Source organism: Macrotis lagotis, chromosome X, assembly GCF_037893015.1.
Source record: "Macrotis lagotis isolate mMagLag1 chromosome X, bilby.v1.9.chrom.fasta, whole genome shotgun sequence".
NCBI lineage: Eukaryota > Metazoa > Chordata > Mammalia > Peramelemorphia > Peramelidae > Macrotis > Macrotis lagotis.
In genome coordinates this window covers 699,289,232-699,310,053 of record NC_133666.1, presented here as the reverse complement: position 1 = coordinate 699,310,053, position 20,822 = coordinate 699,289,232, and the positions used below count along the sequence as shown (strand labels likewise).

At 40.5% G+C, this 20,822-nt stretch overlaps 2 protein-coding genes and 1 pseudogene across 2 annotated transcripts in view; 1 reads left to right on the top strand and 2 right to left on the bottom strand.

The window, feature by feature from the left end:
- Positions 1-4,590, bottom strand: part of LOC141497217 (uncharacterized) — a 39,840-nt gene extending 35,250 nt beyond the window's left edge. Inside the window, 1 exon segment of the mRNA XM_074199865.1 lies at positions 3,756-4,590. Within this exon segment, the coding sequence (XP_074055966.1) occupies positions 3,756-3,788 (33 nt within the window). The 5' untranslated portion in view covers positions 3,789-4,590.
- Positions 1-20,822, top strand: part of LOC141499640 (vomeronasal type-2 receptor 26-like) — an 841,716-nt pseudogene that overhangs the window by 737,605 nt on the left and 83,289 nt on the right.
- Positions 15,880-20,822, bottom strand: part of LOC141497137 (uncharacterized) — an 88,093-nt gene continuing 83,150 nt past the window's right edge. Inside the window, exon 9 of the mRNA XM_074199778.1 lies at positions 15,880-18,629. The gene's annotated coding sequence lies outside the window, so the exon portion shown is untranslated. The remainder of the gene's footprint in view (positions 18,630-20,822) is intronic.

Sequence of the window (20,822 nt, the reverse complement as noted above, 5' to 3'; positions counted from 1 at the left end):
AATGTGTTCTGGAAGGTCACTGATATAAATCAGAAATTTCCAGACTCTCCAGATTTTCTCTACAAAATGAAAAAAAAACATCACCCTGAAATGAACATAAAGCAGCAGAAATAAAGGGGCAAAGCAATGTCCTAGGAGCACAACTTGAGAAAATTTAGAAAAGATGGCAGGAGATGAGGTTTGGTCTGACTAAAGTGCAGATATCTTGAAACAGGAGACCCTGAGGGAAACAGTGAAGGCCTTAAGAAGTTTCACCACAGCAAGTTTTGTCTCACAATCTTTCATCTAAAGCAGATGATGAGTAGAGGATCACTGAAGGATTCCAGCCTTTGTCTGGAAGGCATGGCTAGCAGTGCTGACCAGACACAACTCTGGCTGTGGGTATGGGTAAGGAGGAACAGTACCACAAGGAGTAAGAAGATTTTGGGACAACATGGCTGGGGCAAAGGAAAGGAAGAGAGGAGCCTCTGAAATTGAGTCCCTAGATAGAATTTAGTAAACACTTGAGGGAGAGGACAACATTACCCACAATTCAAGATAAAAACATGATTAATTATGATATTAAGCTGCTAAAAATAAATAAGGGAAATTAAAGATAAAAAATCCATAAGCAAAGAATTAAGATCCTGGCTATTTCTTGATACATTGGTATAAAGAGACTTGGAATCATATTCAGAAGAAGATAGTGAGGTACAAAAGGCCACTGATTCGCTAGAGACTAATGTCAAATGGACCAGTGCTCCAAAAGAAATCTTGGAAGAAAATAAAAAGGATTTCAAAAATTATATCAGTATGAGGAAAATTATAAAAAAATTTGAATAAGTATAACCAATTTCAAGAAGAAAAGGAACATTTTTAGGACAAAAATAAGAAGGAATTCAAATGTCAAATAAGAATCAAGGGAAACTGGAAAAAAATCAAAAGCAATGAAAAATTATAAAATAGTCAAATTATTAGAAGAGAATCTGAAACATCTCATTAGAAAATCAAATGATGTGGAGAACAGATCAAGAAGAGTCTGTATAGGAATTGTCTGATTGACCTAAAAGTTATTATTAAAAAAAAGAACCTGGATACATTATTACAAGAAACAATTAAGGAAAATTGCCCTAAAGTTCTCGAACAAGAGGATAATGTAGAAAAATAAACTGATTCCACCTGAAAAAGATTCTAGGAAGCATATTTCCAAAATTAGCAGAGTCAAGTTTCAAAATTTCCAGGTGAAAAAGAAGTATTTGAATCACCAAGGGAAAAAAAAACTGAAATAATGTTGTTCCTAATATTGAAAAATAATGAGGGCAAGACTTAGCAGCTTCTATAGTGACACATCATAGGTTTTAGAACATTATATTTCAATGAAGGAAGGAGTTAGGGATATCTCCAAGAATAACTTATCCAGCAAAGTTGAATATCATCCTGAATGGGAAAAAAATGTGAATTTGATGAACTGAGATAAATTTAAATATTTGTAACAAGAAAACAACATCTCAATAGAAAATTTGACAAAAGAGACCCCGAACTAATATCAGGAAATCATTGAGGACTTATTATAAGGTACTGATTAATATCAAACTGTTTACTTGTGATAGAAGAAAATGTTAATATTAGTAATTTTTATTAGTATTGGTGTTTTTAAAAGTGTTATCAATTATCTTACTGTCTGATCTTGTTATCTCTTATACTTTATGTTTCTTCCTTAAGATTTCTCTCTCATCACATTCAATTTGGACCAATGTATACCATGGAAACAATGTAAAACCTGACAAATTGTTTTCTGTGGGGGTGGGGGTAGGGAAATAAAATTAGGGGAAAAATTTTAAAACTCAAAATAAATAAAATCTTTAAAAAAAGTGTTATCATTACTATGGTAGTGTGAAACAAAGATTGTAGCTGAGTTATACATGATGAGATTATTCTAAAAACCAATATGGGGTAGGAAAAGATATAAAGGAGAAATTATTTTATTAAAATAGAGCATGAAGGAAGAATTTAATACAGAAAAAGCAGTTGGGGATGGAGAGCTGATAAGATAGGATTTGATGGGAGTTCATCAACTGAAGAACAGTTGAAGAAGCTGCAGTATATGAATTGTGATGGAATACAACTGTGCTATGTGAAGTGATGAGGTCTAACTTAATCAAGAAGACACTGGATACAGTTAAAATCAATATTGGTTTTTTTTTGTTTTCAAAGACTTATTTTTTTTTTCCTACAGAACGTGAGTAGATTTTTAGAATCACTGAATTATAGTGAGACAGGATATCAAGGTCACCTAGTTCATTCCTGCTCTTTATGTGAATTCTTGCAAAAAAAATGAGGATTAGCTAATTCTTTGCTGTTTATTTGTTTTCAATCATGTATGAGTCTTCATGATCCCTTATGGGAATCACTTTCTTGGCAATGATCCTAGAATGATGTCATCTTCTCGAGCTCATTCTTTTTTTTTTCCAAAGAAAGATTTTATTTTGACTTTTACAATTTTCCCCCCATTCTTGCTTTCCTCCTCCCATCCCCCCGAAGGCATTTTGTTAGTGTTTATATTGGTTCCATAAAACCAATATTGTTTTAAGAATGACTTTGAGAGAATAAGTTATGTATTGAAGCTCTTTCTGTGGTGGCTAAGAATTGGGAAATGAGAAGACCCAGAAATTGGGGAATAGCAGAAAATCTATGGCATAGGATTATGATGGAATAGTATTGTGTTATAAGAAATGACAAGAGGGAAGACAAAAACACAAAATGACTGATATGGAAATTTTTAAATGATTGCACATATCTAAGCTATATCAGATTGCTCATCAATTCAAGAGAGGGTAGAGAGGAGGGAGGGAGGGAAAGACTATGGAACTCAAAACAAAATAAATATTTAAAAACTGTTTCAACACATAATTGGGAAAAAACAAAATATTATATTTTTAAAAAAGAAATGACAAAAAAGAGAAAGGAGAGGGGCGGCTAGGTGACGTAGTGGATAAAAGCACCTGCCTTGGAGTCAGGAGTACCTGGGTTCAAATCTGATCTCAGACACTTAATAAAGACCTAGCTGTGTGGCCTTGGGCAAGCCACTTAACCCCATTTGCCTTGCAAAAACCTTAAAAAAAAAAAAGGGAGAAAGGAGAGGGCTTGTTGTATAGTGAGGCACAAGGACAGGAGCAGCACCTGGAGCCACAATTTCTTCTCTGAGGTCAAATACAAAAAGGACAAAAGCTGGTTTTGCCTTCTGGGTTCTTTTTTTGTGAAAGGTTTTCATGGACTTTCAATTGATATAAGAAGAATATGGCCAAAGAAACAAAGAAGGGGGGGAGATGAGGATGTGAGAGAGAGAGAGAGAGAGAGAGAGAGAGAGTAGTGTGTGTGTGTGTGTGTGTGTGTGTGTGTGTGTGACAGAGAAAGAGAGAGTGACAGACAGACACTCCATTATGTTAGGCAGTCATAAAGAGAGTAAAGATTCCCTGGAACATAACAGATTTGTGCATGAAGTGCTCCTTGAAAGCTAGCTGTAATAAGGAAAAATTTAAAAACAGGGAGGGCACCAATTTTGGGAGTTAGGGCTCAGCACTCAAGAATTCAAAGGGCCCCATAAATCAGTTTAAACCACAGAAGAAAGGAGCAGGGCAGTGTATTTCATGATTACTTTTTGATAAAGAGGTGATCCATAAAGAAGGCATTGCCAAGCTTCCTAGACCATCTCTTATGTCCTTAGAAGTGGATTGGGTTTCTTCTGTTGGTTTAATCTGAAGAAAGGCTGCACTCACCTGAGGTGGGGGGCTGAGGCTCCCTGGGGCCATTCCCTCTGAATCCAGGCTCCCTGTGAAGGCAGCAAAGCAGTGACTCGTTAGGTTAAGTTCCTCTCTACCTTGGGGCCCTGCATGTCCTGTACTCTGCGGGCTCAGAAATGGAACAAGCAAAGCTTCTACGAGTAGAGGTCACATCTAGGCCAGGAAAGTTTAAACTCTGCGCCTTCAGGATAATGAGGAGCAAGTGCCCCCTTTCTGTCCCTCCCGGGTCACTCTGCGCCCACCCTTAGTCCGGGACGCCTCCCTTTGGACTCAGACTCTGGTGAGCTGGTTTTGGAACTTCGTAATAAAACCGCCTGGCCTCATTTCTTATTCTGGCCGCAGATTTGGCCCTGCTCGGGCAGGTCTCGGGCCTCTAGGGCCCAGCCAGGGAGGGAGCAGGGTGCCAAGGGCAGAGCGGGCAGCAGACTGGATCGAGCGCTTTCCGAGGCGAGGTCCCACCCGAGGGCCACCGGGCCCTGCCCCGGCGCGGCCTCCACGCGCGGCGGCGAAGCCAACCTTCCTCCCTCCCTCCCCCGATCCGGGAGGCGGAGGGGCCCTGATGCCCGGCTGGCATGGCACCAGGCCGGGCCGCTGCCCACCCCCCGCGAACACGCGCCGCCCCTCCTCCAGGCCGGGGAGGCTCCGGGAGGGAGGGTCTGGGGCGCGGGCGCAGGGGGCTCCGGGCGGGCACTGGGGCCGGGGAAGTCCAAGGAGGCCCCCCGAGGGCTGGGTACACCCTGGAGCCGGGGCCACACGCCGGGGGCTGGGGCCCGGGGCGCGGGCTGGGCCCGAAGGCCGCTCGGGGCCGGCGGGGGCCTCCCGGGACAAAGGCTCAGGCCGGGGGGGGGGGGGGGGGGGGGGGCGCTGGAGGTCTGGGCCGTGATTGGAGGAGGCGGGGGCGCGGCTCCGGGCACACCTGCCCGAGGTCGGGTGGGAGCCAATAGCCGGGGCGCGTGGGGGAGGGGCGCCCGGCCCCGACCTACCTGGGAGGCGCCAGCACCGCGCGGGCTCCGGAGGCGGCGGGCCGGGGCCGGGGGAGAGGGGCAGCACGCGGGAGGGCAGGGCCTCGGCGCGGACTTCCGGCTTCCGCTCAGCGCCGCCGGCGGGCTTCCCGGCCCCGGATGCCCCGCCCCGAGAGGGCCCGGAGGCCCCGGACCCTCCAATCACAAGCGGAACTACAGCACCCAGCATGCGTCGGGGCCCGGAGCCCCGCCCTCCGTCACGTGCAGCGGCTTCTTTCCGCCCCCAATCCTCCACCTCGGGAGGAAGGGGGGGGGGGCAAGCCGCGGAACCGAAGCGACGCCTTCGGCCAGCCTGGTTTCCTTCTCCATTTCCCTCCTTTCTGTGCTTATTCTGCTCCTTCTCTCGGATTGCAATGTTTGAGAAGCCGTTTTAGAAGAAATGTTGAAATTGGAAACCCGGGTTCTAGAGAGAGGATCGGCGCCTTAGGAAATGAAGCCCTTTCCTGCTCTGGGTGCCCTGAAGTTAGGAAGTGAGCGGCTGGAGAGTGTGGGCAAGGGTCGGGGGCCCCTGCCCCCCTAAGCGGCTACTTCGTGCCCTTTAAGACTTGTCTTGGCAAGGCGACGGGAATCCGGGACTTGCCCAAGGTCACACAGCTGGGTCACTGTTACCGCCTGAGGTCAGGGGAACCCCAGGGCCGGCCTCTGTCCGTCGGGCCAGCTGGCTGCCCCGGTTATATTTCACTTTCATACAGACCAAAAACTGGCTCTTGAGAAAAGAAAAGAACTTTGGGAATTCCTCTTGTCAATCTAGGGCTTTGGGATCTTCCCAACTGGAGACCTCTCTGGGCAAGGTCATCAGATCTCAGCCCCCAGGGAAAAAGGTGCCCGAAGAAGTGGCGACTGGCCAAGAAACCAGAACCAGGCATCTTCAGCTTGGGTCCAGTCCTCCAATACAGGGGACACAACCTTTCCACTGTAATACATCAAATGAGACAAATCTGTCCGAAGGAAACAATACCATATTAGGAAATCTGGTTTCCAATTGGATAAAATATTATGGACTTTCCAAGTTAAGGGGAAAGGGCAAACACCTGCAGTTCTTTGATTTGAGCAAAGGAGGTACCCAACTCCCCATCATTTGTATCAAGAGTCAAAGGAAGATGAAAACAATGATTGATTAGGTGTTGCTGTTTAGTCGTGTCTGACTCTTTGTGATCACTTTTGATGTTTTCTTGGCAAAGATATTGTTGTAGTTGGCCGTTTCCTTCTCCAGCTCATTTTCTAGATGAGGAACTAAGACAACCAGGGTGATGTGACTTTCCCAGGGTCATTCCTCCAGGAAGTGGCCAAGTCTGAATATGAACTCAGGTCTTCCAGATCCTATCTACTTAGTTACCTATCCACCTCCAATTTGTCATTTTGGGACAGCTTTCATTTAAGAGAAATGAATTGCTTGAGAAAACTCCTTTATCAGTCTTCGGATCTGACTGGCTCCATGTCAGCATAGCTGATGTACTTAGGGAGAATCTCTAAGCAGCAGATAGAGGGTTTCCAGTTTCCAAATCACAAGGGGCAAAATCCAAGCAATACAATTAGGCTTTCTCCCGATTCTCACAACGCCATAAAGTTCTCCCCAGAACACAAATTAGACAAGACCTACAAGTTGTTAGCACAGTGGTGAAATAACAAGGGTAAAGGTTTAAAACCCTCTTGGCCTCTTCTTTTGCAAATATGCATGACCCAATTCCTTTGTTTTTCCTGACTTTGATCAAGTATTGTAGGAACAAGGAAATATGAATAAAATGTGTAACTTTAATCAACTGTTCAACCAATGTGTAATGATTTAACTAATGTGTTTCCTTTATCATGATTGGCACTTAAGCTGGTAGCATGAATTGTCTATGAGTACAGAAGTAGACAAGGATATAAGCTGCTACATGAACCTAATAAAGTCAGAGTGCTCACCATCTCTGTCTCTGGTCTTATCGCTGTAGCTGAGAATAATCCTTTGCTGGCAAAGGACTCACAATAGCTGGTGCACCTTTCACAAGTGAATAGTAAGTGAACTGAGCTGGCTCCAGAATTGAGGCACAAGGCAGAGGCAGTGTAGTTTACTCACTTCTCACAATTAACCACTTGCTGTCCTTATCTCCTCAATTTCCTCAGTTTTCTTAGTTTGAAAATGATGGTCATGGGATAGAAAGTGCAGGAGGAGTCAAGTTTCCAGACTGGAGAAGAATGAAGACAAAGATGCTTTGGGTCTTTGTCCCTCTTACAGTGAGGGATGACAGGGAGAAAAATACTTCCAATGTGTAAGGACCAAGATTAGAGTGAGGTTCTAGGATAGAGGGGTTTCTGGGTCCTTGAAGATTAAATTTAGGAGGAGAAACAGAAATGTAAGGATGATAGAGGGGAGCCTCCTCTCCCCTTTTTTTGTAGACTCAGCACTTAGAATTCCTCATAGAAGTAGGCTCACAGATGCTTTTCCAGTGACCAACTGATATTTACCAACCCATTTAAGACCAAAACCTTCTCCTCCCAATCCTATTTTTAAATAACAAGGCCATGAATTTAAAAGTATCACATAGAAAATAAAACTCATTTTTTTACATAGACAATGACATTAAAAGATAGAATATGACATTGTGAAAATCAAGGATAACAAGAGTTTGATCTCAAATCCAAAATTATTAACCTAAACCTGCTTCTCACACATTTTTTTTTTTAGATTTTTCAAGGCAATGGTGTTAAGTGGCTTGCCCAAGGCCACTCAGCTAGGTAATTATTGTTAGAGGCCAGATTTGAACCCAGGTACTCCTGACTCCATGGCCAGTGCTCTATTCACTGTGCCACCTAGCCACCCCTAAACATACTTCTCAAGGATCAAAGAGGAACATTTAAGAGCCCATTATAATTTCAAGGATTGGGACAGAAGTTCCAATCTTAAATCAGCTTTTAAGAAGGAAAGTCATTAAGACCACAAATGTTTATATTCCTATAAAAATAGAAAACTATTACAAGGTATTAAGTTCTTTGAGCATAGTAAAAGATTATTTTTAAAGGAAAATGGGGGGGGTGGAGCCAAGATGGCAGCATGAAAGCAGCATTTCCTGGAAATTCCTTCCCCAAAATACTCCAGAAGCCATCAAATTATGACTCTAGCCAAAATTTAGAGGGGAAGAACCCACAGAAAGACTGACTGATACATTTTCCCAGTCCAAGATAACTTAGAAGTTCTATGGGAAAGGTGTGTTTCATCAGGACCAGGGGTTGGAAAAAAGCCATGACCATGGCCACAATGCAGACAAGCCCAGCCTAGCCCAGGCCAGCCCAGGGATCACCAGGAACAGCCTGAAGGGGCAGTGAGAGAACTCTGCTGCACCAGAATTAGGTTGGAGTGAGAAGTGTGGGCCTCAGAGCAGCCCTGTGGCAAGAACCTACAGTGGGAATCAGGGGAAACCAGCCTACACCTCCAGAGCACAGTCCACAGACAGTGAGGGGGTCAGGGAGAGTGCAGAAATCTATCTGTTCTCCCTGGGGCAAGACTCTACTGTTTGCCCACACTCAGATTCAGGTTATAGGTTGACCTTTCATACTAAGATAGCAGAGCAGGCATTCTCCTCACAGCTCCAGGGCAGAGGGGAGTGCCTGTGGTCATCTACATTTCAAAGCACAGGCAAAAGAACATAAGACCTTGGAGGAATAAAGATACCAGTGGGAGTCCCTAAAAAAACCCCAAAGTCTTGGAAGTGCTGTAAATTAGTCTTGTGCTGAGGAAATGAGTAAACAACAGAAAAAAGAAGAATCTGACCATAGAAAATTACTTTAGTCCTATGGAAGATCAAAACACATACTCAGATGATGATAAAAATTGAAGCTTCCATATCCAAAGCTCCAAGAGAAATAGAAAATGGGCTCAGATTATGGATGAACTCAAAAAAGACTTTGAAAAGTAATGGAGGGAAGTGGAGGAAAAATTGGGAAAAGAAATGAGAGCAATGCAGAAAAATCATGAAAACCAAATCAGCAGCTTGGTAAAATAAATACAAAAAATACTGAAGAAAATACTATGTTAAAAACCAGTTTAGGGCGGCTAGGTGGTGCAGTGAATAGAACACCGGCCTTGCAGTCAGGAGTACCTGGGTTCAAATCCGACCTCAGACACTTAATAATTACCTAGCCGTGTGGCCTTGGGCAAGCCACTTAGCCCCATTGCCTTGAAAAATCTAAAAATAACCAAAATCCATCTTTTAAGGGGAAGCTAGGTGGCGTAGTAGATAAAGCACCGGCCCTGGAGTCAGGAGTACCTGGGTTCAAATCCGGTCTCAGACACTTATTACCTAGCTGTGTGGCCTTGGGCAAGCTACTTAACCCCGTTTGCCTTGCAAAAACCTAAAAAACAAACAAAAAAAACAGTTTAGAGAGGCGGCTAGGTGGCGCAAGTGGATAGAGTACCAGCCTTGGAGTCAGGAGTACCTGGGTTCAAACGCGACCTCAGACACTTAATAATTACCTAGCCGTGTGGCCTTGGGCAAGCCACTTAACCCCATTGCCTTGAAAAAAATCTAAAAAAAAAATAACCAGTTTAGACCAAATTGAAACAGCAAAACAAAAGGCAAATGAGAAGAAAAATACCTTAAAAAGCAGAATTGGCCAGCTGGAAAAGGAGATTAAAAAAAAGCTCTCTGAAGAAAAGAACTCCTTCAAATGCAGAATGGACCTAAAGGAAACTGATGACTTTGCCAGAAATCAGGAAGAAATAAAACTTCCAAAAAAAAAATGTCAAAAAATGAAGGAAAATGTAAAATATCTTATTGGAAAAACAACCAACCTCGAAAACAGATCCAGAAGAAATAATTTAAAAATTATTGCACTATCTGAAAGCCACAATCAGGAGAAGAGCCTAGACTTCATTTTTCAAGAAATAATACAGCAAAATTGCCCTGAGATCCTAGAAGCAGAAGGTAAAATAGAAATGGAAGGAATTCACAGTCACCTCCTGAAAGAGATCCCAAAAGAAAAACTTCCAGGAATATTATAACCAAATTCCCAAACTCCCAAGTCAAAGAGAAAATACTAAAAGCTGCCAGAAACAAACAATTCAACTACCGAGGCTCCATAGTCAGGATTGCACAGGATCTGGCAGCAATCTACATTAAGGTCTCATAGGGTTTAGAATATGATATCCTGATTTTTTTTTTTTTTTTTAGATTTTTCAAGACAATGGGGTTAAGTGGCTTGCCCAAGGCCACACGGCTAGGTAATTATTAAGTGTCTGAGATCGGATTTGAACCCAGGTACTCCTGACTCCAGGGCCAGGGCTTTATCCACTATGCTACCTAGCTGCCTCGAGAATTTTTTTTATTGCAATGATATGGAAGGGGGGGGGAAGGTGAGGGGGAACGAGGGAACCTTTGCTCTCATCAGAGGTGGCTCAGAGAGGAAACAGCATATATAGTCAATGGGGTATAGACATCTAGAGTAAAAAGGAGAGAAGGGGGACAGGGTAAGCAGTGGATGTGAGTGATGAAAGAGAGGATAGACAGTGGGGGAGAGTGGTCAGATATAACACATCTTTTTTATTTCTTGCAAGAGGCTGGGAATGGATGGCTTGTCTGGGACCACAGGGCCGGGTGATTGCTGGGCCTTAGATGTGGTATGTGGACTTGGGGCCTCTTGGCCCTAGGGCTAGTGATCAGTCTGCTGTGCCACTCAGCTACCCTACAGCACATTTAAGAAGAGGGACAGAGTGAAAGGAGATAGAAAATATAGTATATGTAGTGGGGAAGTGTGAATGGAGACAGTTGCGATCACCAATGGCAAAGATGGAAATATATGGAAGTAGCTTTTTTTTTTTTTAGGTTTTTTGCAAGGCAAATGGAGTTAAGTGGCTTGCCCAAGGCCACACAGCTAGGTGATTATTAAATGTCTGAGGCTGGAGTTGAACTCAGGTCCTCCTGACTCCAGGGCTGGTACTCTATCCACTGTGCCACCTAGCTGCCTCAGAAGTAGCTTTTGTGATGGACTTATTATAAAGAATGTGATCCACATACAACAGAGCTGATGGTATTGGAACACAAACTGAAGCACATTTTCTTTTAGGTTTTTGCAAGGCAAATGGAGTTAATTGGCTTTCCCAAGGCCACACAGCTAGGTAATTATTAAGTGTCTGAGACCAGATTTGAACTCAGGTACTCCTGACTCCAAGGGCAGTGCTTTATCCACTACGCCACCTAGCTACCCTGAAGCACATTTTTAAAATTTTTTTAAATTGTTTTCTCTTTATTGCTCATGAAAGTCTATATTTTTGGGGGAAGGGGTAGTATGTTTACACTTAAACAAAAATATTTTAGTAATGTATAAAAATCATTTGTACAAAAATAAGAAATATATAGAATATATATATATATATATATATATATATATATATATATATATATATATATATATATATATATATATACAAATGGCAATCAACTACCCATCAAAACTGAACATCTTCTTTCAGGGGAAAAGAACTTTCAATGAAACAGGGGACTTTCAGACTTTCCTATTGAGACAATCAGAGCTGAACAGAAAGTTTGATCTCCAAGTACAGGACTCTGGTGAACCACAGAGGGGGTGGAAGAGAAGGACTAACTATGAGGAACTTAATGATATTGAACTGTTTGTATTCTTGCATGGGAAGGAGATATTGATAACTCATATGAATGTTCTCATTTATAAGAGCTGTTAGAAGGAGCATAGATAGGACATAGGAAGGAGCGGAATAGAGTGGTATGATATAGTAAAAAGATGGAGTCAATGGGTGATAAAGGGAAGTACTGGGAGGAAGGGAAAGGAGATGAAGAAAAAGCTAAGAAATTTCACATAAGAGTCAAGAAAAAGCTTTTTCAATGGTGTGGAGGGGGGAGGCAAGGGGGAATGAGTGAGCCTTCATTCTTATCAGAAATGGCTCAAAGATGAAATAACATACACACTTAATAGGGTAAGGAAATCTATCTTACCCTAGAGAAAAATGAGAAGGGCTGGGATAAAGGGGGAATAGGTGATAGAAGAGAGGAAAGATTGTGGGAGAGGGTACTCAGATACAACACACTTTTGGACAGGGTCAGGATGAAAGGAGAGAGAGAGAGAATAGAATAAATGAGAGTGGCGGGGGGATAGAGTGGAGAGAAATATAGCTAGTAATAGCAACTGTGGGAAAAATATTGAAGCAACTTCTCTGATGGACTTATGATAAAGAAGGTAACTCACCCCAGAGACAGAGCCATTGGTATCTGAACACAGACTGAAGTACAATTTTTTCTCTCTCTCACAATTCTTGAGGTTTCTCATCTTCTTGGGGGGTAGGGAAGCTTATATGTTTACTCTTATAACAAAATCATTGAAATAATATAAAATAAATAAAACAAAAAGGAAGCAAAAAAAAAATGTCATTTAAATGCTAAAAAAAAAGGAAAATGAGTGTAAAGTTGAAATTTCATGGGATTCAGCCCTGGACCTGAAGTCAGAAACAACAGAATATTTACAAAAATTTGACAATTTAATTGAAACTGTATTGCAATGGATTTAACAATTTGATTGAAACAGAATATTTACAAACATATACACTGCCTACATTAACAGAAGAAGTAGAATATCTAAATCAATCTATTTTAGAAAAAGGCATTGAATAGGTCATAGGTTAACTTTGTGAGAAAAAGCATCAGGATCAGATGGATTAACAAGAAAATTCTACCAAACACGTGGAGATCTAAATATTAAAATAAATTATTTGGAATAATAGAGAGAGAATATCTACCAAATTCATTTTTTTGAAAGAAATTGGTGTTGATAACTAAACCAGGAAGAGCAAAATCAAAGAAAGTATAGATCAATTTCATTAATGAATATAAATATAAAAATCCTACATAAAATACTAGTTAGTAGACTATGTAAGATAACACAGAGATTATACTTTGTGAGCAAGTAAGATTATGCCTAAAAGACTCATATTCAAAAGATATTCGTAGCAACTCCTTTTCTTGTGGCAAACAATTAGAAACTGAGAAAATGTCCTTCTATTGGGAAATGACTAAACAAATTATAGTATAGGAATATGAAAGAATATTGTTGTTACAAGAAATGTTTAATGGAATGGCTTCACAAAAGTCTGGGAAAACTTAAAAGAACTGATGAAAAGTGAAGTGAGAAGAAACAAAGATAGAACACCCACAGTAGTAAGAATATTGTAAAGATAATCAGCTGTGAAACACTAAACAACTGTGATCAATTCATCATAGTTCCAAAGGAGTTATAATGGAACGGGATATCCATCTCCAGATAGAAAGGGATGGACTCAGAATGCAGATTGAAACATGTTTTTATCTTCCTTTTGTTCATGGAAAATAGATTTCTCATGACTTCAAATGTATAAGTATTGTACTTCTTACCTTAATGGATGGGGGAGGGATGGAAAGAGAAAGGAAATGTGGAACTGAAAATAAAAATAATTTAAAATATAAATAATCAACTTGCTGAAACCAAAGAAGAAATAATTGCATTCAGATAAAGAAACTGCAGTTTATGAATATAAGCGGAAGACTTATGAATTTCATTTCAGTAAGACCAAGGGCAATGTGTGTCTCCCTTTACAGGTGAGGGAGATTTGAGGAACAGATCATGTGAATTGAAGAAGTGGGAAGTTATGGCATTGGAGGGAACATCAAATGTTATATTGAAAACAAATAGAATCAGAGCAGAAATCAAGATCCAGAGAAAGTGTGAGTCAGGCACTGGATTCAGTTATAAAGGAGGGGAAATGTTCAAGATAAGGACAACATTATTTGACAACAGGAAAATCTGTATAATCTGTCTGATTTGGGGTAAAATGAATGGGGGGGCAAAATATATTCTGAAACTCCTATTACAATAAATAAATTAGGTGATGGGGGAACATGACAAAATATAGCTGGTACTGGGAAGTGTGACAAAGGAGTTTCATCTATCACTCAGTGCTAGAACCTGAAAAAAGAAAGAAGGAAGGTTTATAGGGATAGCTGGGTTGCACAGTGGATAGAGCACTGACCCTGGAGTAAGGAGGACCTGAGTTCAAATCCTGCCCCAAACACTTAATAATTTCCTAGCTGTGTGACCTTGGGGAAGTCACCTAACCCTATTGCCTTGCAAAAAAAAGGAAGATTTATGATGAAAGATTGTTTTATATGCAACTGTCAATTCTATAGAATATACTGAAAGGGAAAGGGAAATATTTAGTGAGATATTGAGGAGCATTTTGATGTAGGTTAAAAATGAGGAAAGAGATACATTATATTGATGAGGTGGGGTACTAATTGGAAGCTGGGAGTTCAGAATAACTGGATGTTAAAATAAAAGAGTGGGGTGATATTCAAAACTTTTATTATTAGTCTAGACAGGCATCATCAAATGGCAATATGCCTGCTCAAAGAGATAGGTCCTTATGTGATTCTTCAATTCTCATTTTATGAAAAATTGTGGTTTTGTCTTGGGAAGGATCAGGAAATTCATCTAAAGGCAGGTTCATCTAAAGGAGGTGGTTTGGAATCAGAGGCAAGAGCTGCAATGTCCCAGGATCCTGGCTACATTGCAAACTTATTCTTAAAATTGATTTTGCCTCTGGTAGGAATTAGGAGGCAATGATCCGAAATGAATCCTGTCCCTAGAATCCCCCTTATTCTTTATACTTTCTTGGGTGTTTCTATCTGACCTTAGCAGTATGATGTAACACTTGGAACTAGAGATGCAAAGGGCAGCTAGGTGGCGCAGTGGATAGAGCACCGGCCTTGGAGTCAGGAGTACCTGGGTTCAAATCCGGCCTCAGACACTTAATTACCTAGCTGTGTGGCCTTGGGCAAGCCACTTAACTCCATTGCCTTGAAAAATCTAAAAAAAAAAAAAAAAAGGAAATAGAGATGCAGTTTAGGAAACCAGCACTGGATGTAGACATGGAGATTTCCACAATAATCATTGCCTTTCCCTTTGTACTCTGGTAAATTGGGAGGAAGAAGATCCAGACACTGCAGAAAACCAATATGCTGAATGTCTGAATGTGAAGAACTTGGCTTCATTGAAGGTGTCAAGAAGGTTTCTGGCCAGGAAAAACCACAGTGAAGCTGTAAAGGCTAAGAATCCCATATAGACAAGGACAAACTTGAACACACTAACAGAAGCCTCATTGAACCCATTGACAAATTGACCTGATTCAGAGAGATTCCCAATTAGATGGCACAGAGATTCACTTGAATCCCAGAACAGATAATGAAAATGGAGTAGGGCACTTTGGATTGTACCACATTCTACCTCTGTTCCCTGGTGTTGTGAACTTGAAAGCCAAGACAATGATGGTGGTTTGGGGTAAAACAGAGGACACAGCTACAGTGAGAACAATTTTGCAGGTCATTTGTTTAAGGATGGTTGAAGTGTAGGACATCCGATGAAGAGCAAAGAGCAGGGGAAACAAGTTAAGGGAGATGAAAAGAGCATAGCTGAGAGTTCAGTTGTTGGGTTTTCACTATGGGTGAGAACCAGACTTGTCAAGATTGAGCCAGGGGCACAGAGGCTTTATGTGGACTGGCTGAAATGCCCCACACTTCTCTCCACCCCTGTAGAGCTACCCTGGACAAGCTGGGGGACTCGTCCCTGAAGGTCAGAGAGGGCTCCCCATTGGATAGGGTGCCGGATTCAGGAGTTGCCTAGCTGCCAGCTGGACCCTGGAGGATACAGACAGTGAGGACAAGGACTTCAAAAAGGCTATGGCTAAGGATGCCAAGCTCAATTGTGAAGAGACACTGGATTTCGCCAGAATTGGAAGGGAGGTTTCCTCATTATTTCCTTCTGCCAACAAGAAAATGATAGAAACTAAGGTGGGGGGGGAGAGCACAAAATCAGTGAAGATTAAATTCAGAAGATGCAAATCCTGGTTTCCTCCTTTTCCAAAGAACAGCTGAACCATTATAAAACACATGGTCAATCAGACTTTGCCAAGGACACCATCAAACAATCCATGTCCTAGAATTATTATTTTATTTCAACATAATTGATTTCCTTTATGATTGCATGTTTTATTTCATGTATTTAAAAACTTCATGTTGAGGAGTCCTTAGGCTTCAGCAACATGCCAGAGTAGTCCAGGACATAAAAAAGGTAAAGAAGCTCTGCTGTGTGGCTTTAGGCAAATTTCTTTACCCTGTCTGGCTCAGTTTCCTTTGTCTGTAAAATGAACTGCAGAAAGAAATGACAAACTACTGCAATATCTTTGCCAAGAAAACTCCAATGTGGGGGGGGGGGTCACAATGTGTTGGAAATGGCTGAAATGACTGAACAGCAATAAAATTTTATGAGATGTGGGGCTTTAAAAAATTATCTAAACCAACACATAATGTATAATAGTTGTGGTGAAAAAAAATGGCTAAGGGCCTGGTAATCCTGATGACATTTTTGAAGAGGTCAAACCATCAAGTACAAAGCTACAATTTCCCTAGAGGGAGGAAAGAGAAAACTCTTCAAGTCTCTAGGAAATGGCAAGCATTTGGAAACTGGATGATGAATTCCTAGGGTGCCGTCCATTAGAGTGGTTCACTTCAAGGTTCCAACATGGGTTAGTTATCTTGGCTGTTATACTAGTAGACCTTACAAATGTCATTGTGTAGGAAGTTAATAAGAAATTGAATCCAGTCTCAGTAAATGGAAGGTCAGCAAAGAATACAGTCTGACACAACAAGCTAGGAGAATGTGGGTCACTAATATTCACTTTGTATTTGAAGACTTGCTTATGACTCCTTCAATGTTTCTTTGGTTTTTAACATCATTAATTCATTCACCAAGATCATTAATTTTTTTAGGGGAAGGAACTATTCGACTTCTGGCTTTGACTCCTGCATGATTATTAGTGCTGTGCACATAAAAAATTCTTCAGAAATATTTTGAAATTGAGTTGAATTTATTCAACATTTAATAGGCACCTTATATAAACAACACATTGTGCTAAATTCTCTCAACCATAAATAAGAAAAAGTAAAAAAAAAAGAAGATATGGGACATGTTATAGGGTTGTTTTTGTTTCAGTTGGTATCACACCTTAGACATTAGTGCCTATAGCAAAAATCACTGCAAATAGAGAAAAGTAAAAAGGGGGTTTTCCTTAGAAATAGCGAAGGTTAATAACATAATTCATGGTTTTCCTGTCAACTGTGGTCACAGGGTCCAAACTCTGTAATCTGTTGATTTCATCAGCAACAGGATCTGAGAGCTATAAAATTCTTCTGGAAAATATGAGCAGAGGATAAAGCACCGGCCCTGGAGTCAGGAGGACCTGAGTTCAAATCGGTCTCAGACACTTAATAATTACCTAGCTGTGTGGCCTTGGGCAAGCCACTTAACCCCATTTGCCTTGCAAAAACCTAAAAAAACAAAACAAAAAAAGAAAAGAAAATATGAGCAGAAATGTCAAATTGAACCTATACTGGAACCTTCTGAGGAACTTAATGATTAGAGAGATGATTGCTTCTCTGAATCTGTATTTTTATCTATCTCTCTGTCACTCCTTTTCCCTTTTCCTTCTCTGAGTTTCTGTGTCTCTCTCTGCTTCTTTCAGTGTCTCTATGTCTGTTTGTTTCACAGTATGTCTCGTCTCTGTTTTGCTTACACACCCACAGACATACACACAGATACAGATACACACTTCAAGATATACTAAGATAATGGAAAATAAAATGAATGAAAGTCAAAGACAGAAATGGAGGGACATATTTTAATGAGTTCCATGGGCTCTATCAGCACTTTCAGAATTATCCAGAAGAAAAACAATTCTTTAATATATTACTTACTAAAAATTATTACAAGCCTTTTGAGAGTGTTCCATACCTATGAAACAGTTCACTTCCATGGAATTCCAGCAGAAAATCTCCCAGGTATCTAGATCCCCATCTCTACAGACATCATGGATGATCTATTAGAAGCAAGAAATTTCTGTCCTGAACACAGAGAAAAGCAGATTTAGGAGCAGAGATGAGAAGGGAAAGCATTATGATACTGGGTCCTGAATAATAAGCAAGTTGTTAAGTCCTGAATCTGTGAGGATCAAAGAAATAGGCAGGACTCAGAAAATGATACTATTATATTCATGTTCCTATCGATATACTCCCTGGCAAAAGGAAAAAAGTGTATATAATCTGTGCCCAAAGTCTTGTCTACCTCGTGACACCTGGCAAAACACAAGAGAATATGAATCAGGTCCATGTCGAGGACAAGGATAACCTTAGACAAACAAAAGCCTATTTATAAAGGTTTAAAGGTGATTCACAGTACTCATATTGGGGATGACTGAGATTACTCTCCCTTTAGCCTTCAGTCTACATAGATCTTGTGCATGGAGCATCTGTGGAAACCATCGCTGTCTGGTCTTTGCACATGTGTTCCTGAGTCCAAGCAAAAAATAAAAATAGCAAAATATTTGGGGAGTCTCCTCTTTTCTCAGGGCCAGGGGAAAAAAAAAGAGATCTAGAGCTCCCAGGACTCCTTTTAAGCTGGAGAAACCTATGTAGACCTCAGTGGTGTCTCTGCAGCCAATCTGATGGAGGGTCTGATGGAGTTCCAGAAATGGCTGCTACTGAAGCAGGAAGAAGTCCATGAGAGGTGACAAGGTCAGAAATTGAAGTGATGCTGATGGGGTCTTCAGTCAGCCAAGTCCATGACTCTCTGGTCTCCATGATTACTTGCACCATGGTCAAGGCAGCATAGGCCCTCTCAGATGACTTATAGAATAATTCCTCCAATAACTTGGTCATTAAATATGGAAAGAACATATCTTCTGTCTTCAAGCATTCTGGACTTTTGTATCATTCTTCACTTTTAGTTCTACACCCCTCTGTCAGAAGAGAGAAAGCATATTTTACCATGGGTTTCCAGAATCTTGGTTGCCTTGTGTTTACACTATTGTCACTATAAAAACATTTTTCAACTGGTTCTGCTGACTTCATTAAGTAGTCATTCATACAAGTATTCCCAAGTTTCTTTAGAACCATTTCCACCAGCTTTCTTAAAGCATAACACTCTTCTTTCATGTTGAAACACCATCATTTATTCAGCCATTTCACTAAATGACTCTCCTATTTATGTTTTGCCACTGAAGAACTAGTATACACACTTTTGCTTAGACTGTATTTTGCTAAGACTTGGCCCTCCTTTAAGTTATCCTCCCTCTTATTTTCTCCTTTCTTTCTTTCTTTCTTTCCTTTTGGTGAAATGCATTTTTGTACCCAGTTCTGGTGTGTATCCTTCCCTCTTTTGACTAGCACATGTGAAAATGAGATTTAACTGCTGCCCACTTCCCCAAGGTCATTTGGTTTTGTTTCTATCAACTTCTCCCACTACATCCAGAGCTATCTCTAGTCATCCTGATCCATATCTGGGCACTGGAAACATATGGCTCCAGAGAAAGTGATACGACTTACGTTGTATGGCCCTTCCTTACTTGCATTCAATTCACTTGCATGTCATGGAATTACATTCCTGATGACATGGTCCTCTTTGATAATAAGGTACAAACCACATACAGATACATTAGTCCAAGTAGTACTGACCAAAGAAACCAGGGATACACAAGATTTATTTCCAAAAATAAAAGGAGCCAAACAAGCTCTTTTCCAGCAATCTAAAGATTGTCTTTTCAGTATCTTTACTGATAGAAATTAGAATTGATCTGTATAGTTATTAATATAATAACATATTAATAATGTAATAGTATAAGAAAAATCATCTTTGACTCCCCATTGCCAAGTGATTAAAATGTAAATGCATAACCTAGGCTGTTCATAAGCTGGATCCCATCTATTTCTGTAGGTTTACTGTATATAAGAAACTTTCCTATAATTGAATTAGTAACCAATCATCATTCTTCTCTTCTAGCATCCCTATAGTTTTGTTCATGTTCTCTGGCTTAGCTGCCATGGACTGGTTGCATCCACCTCAATTATAAGAAGTCACAGTTCAACCCTAGTTATATCTTCACGAGGAACCCTTTCTTGATCAACCTGTTTGCAAAGTATCTCTCATATTTCATATTTTTTTTAACTTGGAGATTTACACTTAGCCCATCCTGTCTTCTACAATAGTTACTGCTACACATGCCAAATAATGGACTAAAAACTTAGTGGAGGAAAATGCTGTGTTTCTTTTTTTTCATCTTTGTTCTCCACTCTTGAGCAAAAGAGGCTTTCCCTGAGGTACAAGTGATTGATAAATATTTGTTCAATTGATTTGAAATAATTGACTTGAAGGATATGAATAGGAGAAATCCTGCCTGATACAAGAATTAAAGCTTCTGCTTCTTTCATTTATTTTGATCTTAGATGTGACTATTAGGGACACTAATAAAGAGAGTACATGGAAAATGAGCCAGAAATTTCAGAGAACTTGAGTTCCTAACCTCTGCCTGACATTTTCTCATGTTTTATTAAATTCCTTTTGGCTATGTAAATCCAGTCTTATTAAAATAATGAAAAGGTAATTGTGCTAATAAGGGCAACATAAAGTATCTTGAGAAGGTTGCAAAATGACTTTCCCAAAGGTTTAGATGCTATGACTTAGTTCAAATTACAAATTTGAGTTCATATAGATTTTAATGACAGACTTGTCATCCCCCACTTAGCATTAGGTACTTGCAGATATTTGGGTCATTCATAAGCAGCAATTGATTGTGATATCAAAACTCATGCTACAAATGAAGCCAATAGATTGACTTTGTTGAAGGTGTCTATGGCCTTCACAGAATGATACTTCAATGTGAGAATTCAGCAAGAGAAGATCTTTGTCACAACACAGGAAATTAATTTCTTTCTTTCCTTCCTTTCTTTGTTGAGGCAATCAATTTAAGTGATTTGCCGAGGGACACATAGTGTCTGAGACTGGATTTGAACTTAGGTTCTCTGGACTTTGGGATTAGTGCTCTATCCCTTGGACCACCCCACCTGGCTGTCATTTATAATTTCTTAACAGCAAATTAGAATTCTTTTGGGGATATTCCTAGGTCAAAGGGAGGTCACAGTTTTATAGTATTTTG